Consider the following 11,540-nt stretch of genomic DNA (forward strand, 5'->3'; position numbering starts at 1 on the left):
TGATAATAAATCAGCCTTGGAAAGCCTATAAAGCAATTCTGTACTATCACAGTTTGCTGTGAATTATAACTGATAACAACAAAAGAATGTCTGTCTGTCTCTCTCTTTCTCTCTCTTTCTTTCCGTGTGTGTGGGTGTAGTTGTGGGTGTGGGTGGGTGTGTAAATAATGATGGAGACAGAGGAAAAATGCTTGTAACTTCATTTTCCAGGTCAATAAAAGAAGAGGAGGGTGTAAATAGATTAATATAGTTTCTGAAAGAAAATACAAAATGTCATTAGTAGACCTTGTGAGCCTAATCAGAGAAAATTTATTAGGGAGGAAATATTAAAATATCAGTCATATCTTTTCCTCTCCACATGGTTGAAGATGGTGCTGAGTGATGCTAGAGAAAATCCTTAGTGATACCACTTTGGAATCACACATGACCATGGAATAATTTGAGACATAGAGAAAACACAGTGAGAAGAAAGCTAAGAAAGGGAAGTTAAAATCTACTAAGACTGAAAATTCAGTACAAGAGAAAGAAGTCACTATTTTTCTCAAAGTTCAAAAGACAAAAAAAAGAAAGTAGAGCCTTCTGAAGATAAAACAAATTATCCAAAATCTAAAAAGGTTTAAAAAAGAGGAATGATCTCAAAATGCCAACATTTCTCCTAAAATTAAAAGTGCAAAAAATAGAAAGTATCATTTGAAGATCAAATTACTTCTTTTTAAATTTTTTATAACTTAAAAAAAAACAAAACAAAACACAAAAGCTGAGACTTCTGAAGAAGAAATGCGTGCATCTAAACCTAAGAAAATAATGAAAGAAAAGGCAATGAATGGAGAGATTGGGGGGGGGAACAACCCAACCCAAACTGAAGAATAGACTCCCTCATTCTGAACCTGTCCATAAAACGTATGAATCCACATGTGAAGACAGTAACAGCAAACTGTAACAGGAAATACCAGGGGAACAAGAAGAAGGAGCTTACTCGATTTGCCTGTCTCTGAAGTGACTGTTGAACTTCTGAAAACCTGAGGAGTGAACTTTCTGTTTCCTATACAAGTGAAGATGGTTCATCATGTCTGTGGTGGGAAAGACTTAATTGCAGAGACACAGGCTGGAATTTGGAAAACATTCTCCTTTGCCATCCCCTTGACTGAGAGACTTCAGGGAGATCTGCAGGAGAGAAAGTGAGGCTGCTCTTGCTTCTTCAAGAGACTCAGCAAATCAAGAAAGCTAAAACTTCAGTTATATCACAAAAATGCCCCTGTCAGTGGCTTGTTTTTATGATGAAACACCATATGGAGGCCTTCCAGATCACATGAAAAATGAGATTGACATTCTGGCTGGGGCATCGTATGTACCCAAGACCACCTACAGAATGGCAAGCTAGACTCACCAAACTTGAGCATGGATTTCCTGGATAAAGTTAACCAGATGATGGATATGGGTTTTGCTGATCAAGTGAAAGAAATTTTATCTGTGGCAAAGAAGAAAGTTGACACAATCCCTGATCATTGCTTGTTTCTACAACTTACCTTTAAATACATTGAGTATTCAATGTTGCTAAGAAATTCATGAAACCTTCTTATGAGCAGGTGGACCTGATAGGTAAAAAGATTCAGAAAACAGAAATAACTGTGGAGCATCTGGTTATCAAGTGCCATTGGATGCACAAGGCAGAGGTCATTGGAGATGTTATCCGGGTGTATGGTGGTTATCATGGGCTCACGATTATCTTCTGTGAAACCAAGAATGAAGCCTAGGAGCTGTCCCAGGAAACATCCAACAAACAGAGTTTCCTGTCATCAAATGGAGACTTTCCACAGAAGCAAAGGGAAATCACCCTGAAGGGTTTTTTAAATGGTGATCTTGGCATTTTGGTTGCAATCAATGTTGCTGCCACTGAATTAGATATGCCTGAAGTTGATCTGGTTGGACAAAGCTCTCTACCAAAGGATGTGAAGTCCTACATTCATTGTTCTGAGTGAACAGGTAGAGCTGGACGGACAGGAGTTTATATCTGTTTTTATCAGGACAAGGAAGAATATTTGTTGGCACATATGAAGCAAAAAGGGGGAGAGTTAAATTTAAATTAATAAGTTTATCTTCTACAACAGGACTAACAAAAGCTTCCAACAAATGTGTTATCAAATATTTGGATTCTCTGCCTCCAAAGCCATGTGTCACTTCAATCCATGAGCTGAGAAAGTCATCAGTGAGAAGGATCTGTGGAAGCCCTGGTGGAAGCAGTAACCCACATCTCAATAGCCACAGCGGTTGACCAGTGCTACTTGGTCAGCATGGACATGGGCTTTGGAGTCATGAATTTAGAATGCTTACTTGAAATTTTAAATATCTGCTGTGTTTGGAAAGAGTTTAAAGAGCAGCTGGGCAAAGATACTGATTCCAAAATGGAGCGGATGGTCTTCCTCAAAGGAAAGTTGGATGTCCCTGCTGAAGTAATAACAGAAATATGGAAGGGGGGGGGGATGACATGACTCTTGGCACTGGCATCTCTCTATGGTAACTGAGCATCCAAAGCTGGAGGGACATGGAGAAGAATTTAAACTCTTCAGGGGGAAAGGGAAGGTGGTCAAGAATTCCAGGGCCTGTGGGATGGAAGCAGAAGCTTCAGAGGATGACAGGAATGAAGCAGAGGAGGAGGCATCAAGGGTCAACAACCTGGAGGGGGCCACAGAAATAACCACTTCCAAAACAGAGACCAAAAGCGGAGTTTTGGCAAAACATTCATTTAGCAAAGAAGGGATTGGCATCATGGAATGTAACTATGTTTTTCATGCAGTTGAAAGCTTATTTACCAAGTTCTCGTCTCCCTCAGGGAGACCATGTTTCAAGCACATGTTTTCATCAGATTATTATCATTTGTAACTTGTTACTACTTCACTATCAGTTTATCCTTTTAGAAAGTTGTAAGGATTCTAAGTATTTTAATGAATTATCTGTAGATTACAGGACAAAGTCAATGATGTTTCTGTCTATATATATTAAAAAAGACACAAAAAACACCCATGCAAATATGAGTGAGTTCATGAATTTGAACGTTTTGAGTGCAGGTTGGTGTTCAAATTTAGGTATGTCTTGGACCTTAAGCAGAAGTGAAATTATTTCCTGGTGGGTGATGAAGTGTATTCCATCCTTGCCACCACCTACAGGAGCTACACTATCTTTCCTTATCAAAGCTCGATGCATAAGTCAAAACTTACATGACTTCAAGGAGTTTTCAGTAAGAACAGACCTCAGCAGTTCAGTGAGAGAAGTCCTGCCAGTCAAACATCACAACTATACCATCTCTTAAGGCTGACAACTCAATTCATATCTTGTTTGTTTAATTCATTTTCATGAATTTTGGATTTACAATAATTTTGGATTTCCATTCATTCATTGTTGTGTTTTTCTTCCTGCCCACCCCTCCCCCCCAGGTTCGCTCCTCTCTCTGTAAAGTAAAAGAAAAATTCCTTCATTGGTATACAATTCCCCACCCACCCACCACCACCACCACAAGTCCAGTACACTCCATCATGTAACCCTCATTCTGGACTCCCGTCATAACCATAATACCCAATCATATATCGCTTACCATAGGAATGTTTATCTGTGCTTCATTGATTATACAAAGGCCCTTGACTGTGTGGATCATAACAAACTGTGGCTGACTCTGAGAAGAATGGGAATCCCATAACACTTGATCATGCTAAAGTAATACTTATACTTGAAGCAAGAGGCAGTTGTCAGAACAGAGCAAGGAAACATTGCATGGTTCAAAACGGGGAAGGGCGTACACCAGGAATGTGTCCTGTCTCTATACCTTTTAAACCTGTATGCAGTACAGATCATCCAGGAGGCTGGACTGTACGAGGAGGAATGTGGCATCAGGATTGGTGGAGGATCTATCAACAATCTGGGTTTTGCAGATGACACAACCCTGCTTGCTGAAACTGAGGAGGACCTGAAGTACTTGCTGCTGAGGGTCAGGATTGAGGCTCAACATCAAGAAGACAAAGATTCCCACCAATGGACCAACTGGCAGCATCAGGATGGATGATGAAGATATTGTGATTGTTCACAGCTTTAGTTTGCTTGGCTCCACAATCAACACTCTTGGTACCAGCAGCCAGGAAATTAAAGACATATTGCCATGGGAAAGTCTGCTGTTAGCGATCTCTCTAAAGTACTCAAGAGCAACGGTGTGTCTCTGGAGACAAAGGTGCGTCTGGTACAGGCCATGGTCTTTGGAATCATTTGCGATGCATCAGAGAGCTGGACAATGACCAAGAAGGATAGAAGGAGAATTGATGCTTTAGAGCTTGGTGTTGGAAAAAAGTGCTGAAGGTGCCATGACCGCTAAGAGAACAAACAGATTCATCCTGGAGAGGGTTAAACCGGGCTGCTCCTTGGAGGCAAGGATTCTGAGACTTTGTCTGACATACTTTGGTCATGTTGTAAGAAGAGACCTGTCCTTTGAGAGGAACATCATACTTGGGAGGGTGGAGGGCAGGCGCAGGAAGGGAAGACCCTCTGGGAGATGGATTGATTCAGTTACTGGGGCAATCGGGATGAGTGTGTCAGAGGCAATGAGATTGGCACAGGACAGAGCCCTTTAGAGCTGTTGTACATAGGGTCTCTACAAGTCGCAAGCGACTAGATGGCACATAACAACAACAACAACAACATATTGATTTTAAGCTGTTCTCTCCCACATCTGTTATGTTTTACAACTGGGAATAAAAATAAATGAGAAGGCCTTATTGCAAATGATCCCAAAACACACATAAATTTTCCTCCTGAGAAATTTGGGTATTTGATTTTAAGTCCTCTCTGGTGGCCTCATGGAATTTCACTGCCCACCCAAAGATGTGCTGTTTGAATCCACCAGCCACTTAACAGGAGTAAGAATGGCAATCTTCTCTCAAACAATTTACTGTCTCTGAAAACCTGCTGGAGAGGCCACTATGGATAAATGCCAAATTGATGGTACACAACAACAATAACAACAACATCTATCTGAGCTTAATACAGATTTCTATGATTGCTTTTTTTCAACTACTCAACCCCAACGTAAGGCAACGTGCTGTCTCCTCTGCCAACACAGCTGCATCCTCAGAGTTTTTGTCAAACTTGGGGGTGTGGTTTTCACACTGTGTATCTTGCACAGTAATAGGTGGCCGTGTCATCAGGGCTCAGATTTCTCAGCTCCATGTAGCCTGTGCTTGAGGATGTGTCTTTGGTCATGGTGACTCTGCCCTGGAACTTTTGTGCGTAGCCTGTTCCATGACTATTAGTATTCATGTATCCTATCCACTCTAATCTTCCTCCTGGGGTTTGTAGCACCCATTGCAAAGCATAGTCTGTGAAGGTGTATCCAGAAGCCTTGCAGGAGATTTTCACTGATGTCCCAGGCTTGGACATCTCAGGTCCAGACTGCACAAATTGTACCTGGAGTGGACACCTATTGATAAACAAAAGGGTTTAATGAAATTCCTTCTGAATATTCACAATCTTGTCCTCCTCCCAGGGACTAGGGACCCCCTGACCTGTAGCTGCTGTGATGAAGAAGATGATTCTCCAGCTCCAGTCCATGGTGAGACAGCTGTGTTCTCAAAGCTTGTGTGTGTATGGGGTGGGGTGAGGGTGCTGGTCGTGGGGTGATGTTCTTGGGATGCAGACATATCTATATTTAACTTTGAAGACCTTTATTTATTTGCATATTCTTAATAGAATATGCCAAAATTTAAATTGAGAGCAGTATGTTTACTATAAAATTATTTCAATGACATCACACAGTAATGCTAAGAATGCAAGCCACAGCTGATTAATTCCATCAGTTCTATTTGAGGTCATGGGTTGCTGACAAGTTCCTGAAATACTGTGTGTGGAAATCCCTTCTCACTGAGGAACATAGAAAGTGGTTGGGAAAAGAGAAAACAGAAAACAGAATAACCATGTTCTTTCTCCCATATCATTTTCTGTCTAGATGTAAGGAGTAAGCAATGCTTAGCGTTTAAATATTCTGATTTGTTATTGGATAGAATAACATCCCAGTTGGTCTGTTAGAATGAATTATCATTGTTGTGGTTAGGTGCCAATGAGTTCAGTCCAGCCCATAGTAAGTAGTATGGACAACAGATCTGAGCCATGTAATGTCCTGTGTCATTCTCACATTTTCTGACACATTAGAGACCATTGTGACAGTTATCATGTCAATCCACCTGACCAAGTGTCTTCCTTTCCTTAAACAACCCTCTACATTTCCAAACATTGTGTTCCTCTCTAAGGATCAGCCTTTCTTAGCAACACACCCAAAGTATGTGAGACAAGTTCTTATCATCTTTGCCTTCAAAGAGCACTCTGGCTGTACCCTCTCCAAGACATATTTGCTTGTTCTTTTGGCCATCCATAGATGTTCAGCACTCTTCTTCAACATCACAACTCAAAATCTTCAATTTTTCTCCTGTCATCCTTATTCATTGTCCAGCTTTCAGATGCATAACAAGTAATCAAAAGATTAGAACCTGAATCAGGCACATGTTCATCTTCACATTGAGATCGTTATTCCTCAATAATATGGAGAGGTCACTAATTGCAGACCTTCCCAGTGCACTACATCTCCTGGTTTCCTGACTGCTAGTACAAAGGAAATCAAAAGACAAATTGCATTGGTAATATAGACTCCTATGATAACAAACAGTTCCATTTTGGAGATGATAAAAACAGCTTGCTTCTTGAAGGCAAGATGTTTGAAACTTCATCTGACATACTTTGGACATGTTGCAAGAAGTGACCAGTTTTTAGAGAGGGATATCACGCTTTGAAGGTTCCAGAGACAATGCAAGAGAGGAAGATCCTGGATGAGATGAATCGACTCAGTGACTGGGTGTGTGGTGGTAGGTGTGTCAGAGACAGTCAAATTGGCTGAAGATAGAGCAGGGTTCAGAGTTGTTGTACATAGGGTCAGAGCCAACTCAAAGGCACAAAACAAAAACAAAAATTGAACCAAGGCTGTTAATTATAAATTCAAATAAGATGAGATTGTTGACAGTTTCAATCTTTTCTCCACCAATCTTGATGTTTTATATCAATCCAGTGGTAAGAATCTTTGTTTTCTTGACATTGAGATGCAATTCATATTGAAAGCTGTTTTCTTTTATTTTCCTCAAAGAGTGCTTAAAGTCCTCCTCACTTCCAACAAGAAAGGTGTACCATCTGCATAGTGCTGGTTATTAATGAGTCTACCTCTGATCCTGATTCCATTTTCCTCTTCATAGAGTTGAGCTTCAAGGATAATTTGCTTAGAATACAAGGTGGATAGGTATTGAGAAAGACTACAACACTGACACACTCTCTTCTTTTTTTTTAAATTTTATTTTATTAATTTTAATGAACATTTACAGGGATTTTGGATTTCCATTCATTCACTGTTGCCTTTTTCTCCCTGCTTGCCCCTCCTCCCTAGTTCACTCTTTTTTTGAACAGTAAAACAAGAATTCATTTATTGATATACAATCCCCCTCTTATGAGTACACTCCACTATGCTTTCTTCATTCAGACTCTTGCCATGACCATAATACCCAGTCATATATTGCTTTTAAACTGTTCTTTCCCTCATCTGTTTCAAAGCAATTTACCCAATTTTTCTCAGTCTCACCCCAACCCTGATATCAGTCCCGTTATACAACAGTGGCACTTGTTTTTGTCCTTTTGTGACAGTGTTTGTCCTTTTGTGACAAAGATATTTCACTCAGCATAATGTTCTCCAATGTCACCCATTTTGAGTAATATTGCATGAGTTCCTTGTTTTTCAGTGTAGCATAGTATTCCATTGTTTGAACATACCACCGATTCTCTATCCATTCATTTGTTGATGGGCACTTAGGTTGTTTCCAACTCTTTGCTATTGTGAACAAAGCCACAATAAACATGGGTGTGCATATATCTGTCTGGGTGACAGTTATGGTTTCTTTAGGGTATATTACCAGTAGAGAAATTGCTGGGTCAAATGGTATTTCTATTTGAAACATTTTGCAAAACAGAGTCCCCTCTTAATTTTAAAACATGCTCTCTTGCCTTGCTCTGTTCTGATAATAGTCTCTGGTGAAGATACAGGTTTCTCATATTAAGTGCTCTGGGATTTCTTTCAATGTTAATCATAACTGGAAGTAGGTCATTTTTGCTTTGATTTGCTTCTTTTTTTAAATTTATTTTATATTTATTTGCTTACATGGTTTGTATACACTGTCTTTCACACCATTCTTCATTCACAGTGTATTTCATTCAATCGTTCTCATCCATTATGTTTTATAAAATGAATCACCATTGAGCCATGCCCACCATTACTCTGTCTTTTCAGGTCTTCATTGCATCTTTTCCATTTCTTTCATATTGTATAATAGAAAGATAACTAATAAAACATTATTGAGGATCCAAGGGGAGAAGGAGTGGGAGCAGAGGGGTGAGGATGGGTACAGGTGAAATCACAGAGGTCATTTTGTTTGTTTCTTTAGACAGTTTTTTATGTTTTAGCAGTTGGGGGAAAATTGCATATTTCCTAAGCAATCACTGTTTTTAATCCCTCAATTTACTAAAATATATTTCAGACTTAAAAAAAATTACTGTGTCTCTGAGCATCAAAAAATCAATAGGTTATACTCCATAATATTTTTCATAATTCATAAAGAATATTATTTAAGTTACGATATTCTTTAATGAGTAGATATGGATTACCCAGTATTTATCTATAAGCCAGCTCCACTAGGCCTTATAAGTCTTTCTTTTTAAATTCAAGGAGATACTTCCTACTAGACATCTTGTTATCTCAAGTTGGCAAGCAAAAAGTAATCATATATTTTCAGGTGTGTTTTTCTCTTTTTCTGTATATAGAGGTGATGTGGGGTATATACGGACTGTACCAGCAGAACAAGTTTTTGTCCTAAAAGCACATAAAAGAGAAGATTATATCGAACCCCAGGAAGAAAGACAGACCCTACAGGAAACACCCTTCATCCCTTCAGTTTGTTCTGTGGCCTCCATGTGCTCTATGGGCCCTGGGCTCCCCCTGCTGGCTGCTCACTGCTCTGCAAGGGAGTCCTTTCCTGAGCTCCGGCTCTGGCTGTGTGCCACTGGGGAGCCTCAGCTACAGCCCTGCTCTTGTTCTGTCACAATACCACAAGGGAAGGAGGAGTAGCGTCCACTTCCATAATAGCTTGCCTCCGGAAACCTTATGAACCTGGAGAGAGGATGAAAGGCACCCAAGCGTCAAGGACTCTCCTTCATAGGGTCGCTATGAGTCGCCTGCCACTCGACGACACTTAACAACAACAACTATAATGCTAACTTCTAAGAGGAATCAGTATGGTTGTTATATGTTTATGTAAGTGATTCCTGATAGCTGACTGTAAAGGTTGGTACACCAGTGTTGAGAATGTGACCAGGAATCTCAAAGAGCTAAAAAAATTAGAATGACTCAATTCCTTCTGTCAAATATTTAGTCATCAAAGATCACTCAGATTTATTAATCATCTAAAAGGACAAGGGTATTACTAGGTAGGGCAGAGGTTAGCCAGTGAGGACGAAAAGCCAGGTTTGCATGTAAGAATGCTCATGCACACATTGATCATTCAAGAGAAGATTCCAGGATGGAAGGAACCCAAATACCCAACAACAAACAAATGGATAAAAAAGCTATGGTGCATTCACAATGGGATGTTATACAGCACTGAAAAATAATGAACTTCTAAAACATTACACAACATGGGGGAGTGTGGAGGACATTACGCTCTGTGAAATACTCCAGCCACAAAAGTCCAAGTACTGTATAACACCACTATTATAAATAGGACAGATGAGGGTAGGACAAAGAGTCAATTGAAAATGAGCACTATAGTAGTAGGTGAGGGGAATAAATGTTCTAAAGGAAAATATGATTAAATATTAAATGTATGACAACATTCAAGAACAAGGGGTACATACATTGCTGGATGGGCCAGGCGAGGGAAAGTAAATGTGCAACAAAAGGGAAGGAAAATAAAAATGAAGGTACTAAAAGCTCATTTTGTCCTCCAGGTATGAGCATCAAATAGAGAGAAAGAGGAGGGAGGGAAGAAGGGAGAAAAGGAGAGAGAGAGAGAGAAAGAGAGAGAGAAAGAGAGAGAGAGGAAGAGAGAGAGAGAGAGAAAGAGAGAAATGAATTCCACTTGAATGGCCATGTATCAAATGTAAATACATTCCCTATTTCTCTGAAAAGAGCTCCATAGTCACATCACATTGCAAAACAGAAGCAGTTACAAACATTGTGATTGTTTTATTGGGTCTAGCACATTCACCATCCTAACCTGTAAGAAGCACCCTGGTTGCTATAGACAGACCTCAGCACCACAATGCAATCAAATTATTTTTTCTTCTGTTATCCTTATTCATTTTCCAACTGTCAGATGTACAGGAAGTAACTGGAAAGACCATGCTTTGGATCAGGTGCACCTTAGTCTTTACACTGCCATCCTTGTTATTTACAAGTTGGAGAGATCCTTGACAGCAAAAATTTCCCAAGGCAACACATAATTTTTATTTCTTCACTGCTGTTACCACAAGTTTTTATAACTGTTCCAAGCAAACTAAAATTCTCGACAACTTCTTTTCTCCACATCTCATGATGCTGCCTACTTGTCCAGTGCTGATGATCTTTGTTTTTCTTGATGTTCAGATGTAATCCATACTGAAGGTTTAAGTCTTTCATTTTCTGCAGAAAGTGCTTCAAATCTTATTCAAGTAAAATTGACTAATCTGTATAACACAGGCTGTTGATGGGACCAGCTTCTCATAGTATAGGTTAAATGTACAGAGTTTATAGTTTTGCAAAAAAGGATACAACATTTTCTGATTTTAAACCATGCAGGGTTACCTTATTAGTTTTGGAAAACTCCTTCTCTGTTTATGTTTAGAATTTGCATGAACATGATTAATGCCTTGGGATTATCATTTTTAATCAATGCTATATCTAATTTATTATTATCCATAGAGTATAAATAAAGTCTGATTAAAAAGGTGGTTTGCCCAACTACTTCTGACAATAATAGGTCTTCAAAATACTAAAAACAATGCAAAACAACTTTCTTTAGGGCTTCTAATATTTGTATACGGCTCAGGATGTGGAAAGAGGTGGCCTCCATTCAGATCAGATATCAATAGCATGACAATTCTATCAACAGGACTGAAGTCACCTTCACTAACTATTTATGAAACAAGTACTGAGAATCACGTGACAATTTGGAGATTCCTTTCCTCTCAGGCTACAATGGCTACAATGAGCAAGTGTAGAATAAAAGACAAATAAATTATGAAACGATTTCTACATGACTGAGAGTAGATTTCCTTGATATACTATTCTCTGCTCTTGCCAAAAAGATAACATACCTGTGCTCATTTTTAGTGGGGAAAAAATGAGTAGAATTATAAAGGGAATTTTCCCCCAGGACATAGAATGTAACAAAATCCATTTTAATTATATTTTAAAATAATTTTTAAATTGTAAGGGTTTT

At 39.2% G+C, this 11,540-nt stretch overlaps 1 pseudogene and 1 gene segment (V, D, J or C); one reads left to right on the forward strand and one right to left on the reverse strand.

Moving 5' to 3' along the window:
* The first annotated feature begins 270 nt into the window (after nt 1-270).
* LOC102867637 lies at nt 271-2,747 on the forward strand (annotated as a pseudogene).
* Nucleotides 2,748-5,142: 2,395 nt separating this feature from the next.
* LOC102868044 lies at nt 5,143-5,589 on the reverse strand. The segment is given in 2 exon segments: nt 5,143-5,458; nt 5,544-5,589. Coding segments are annotated over 2 exon segments (362 nt in total).
* Between the last annotated feature and the right edge of the window lie 5,951 nt (nt 5,590-11,540).

Source organism: Elephantulus edwardii, unplaced genomic scaffold, assembly GCF_000299155.1.
Source record: "Elephantulus edwardii isolate Elephantulus edwardi_28Jun2011 unplaced genomic scaffold, EleEdw1.0 scaffold00019, whole genome shotgun sequence".
Classification (NCBI taxonomy): domain Eukaryota; kingdom Metazoa; phylum Chordata; class Mammalia; order Macroscelidea; family Macroscelididae; genus Elephantulus; species Elephantulus edwardii.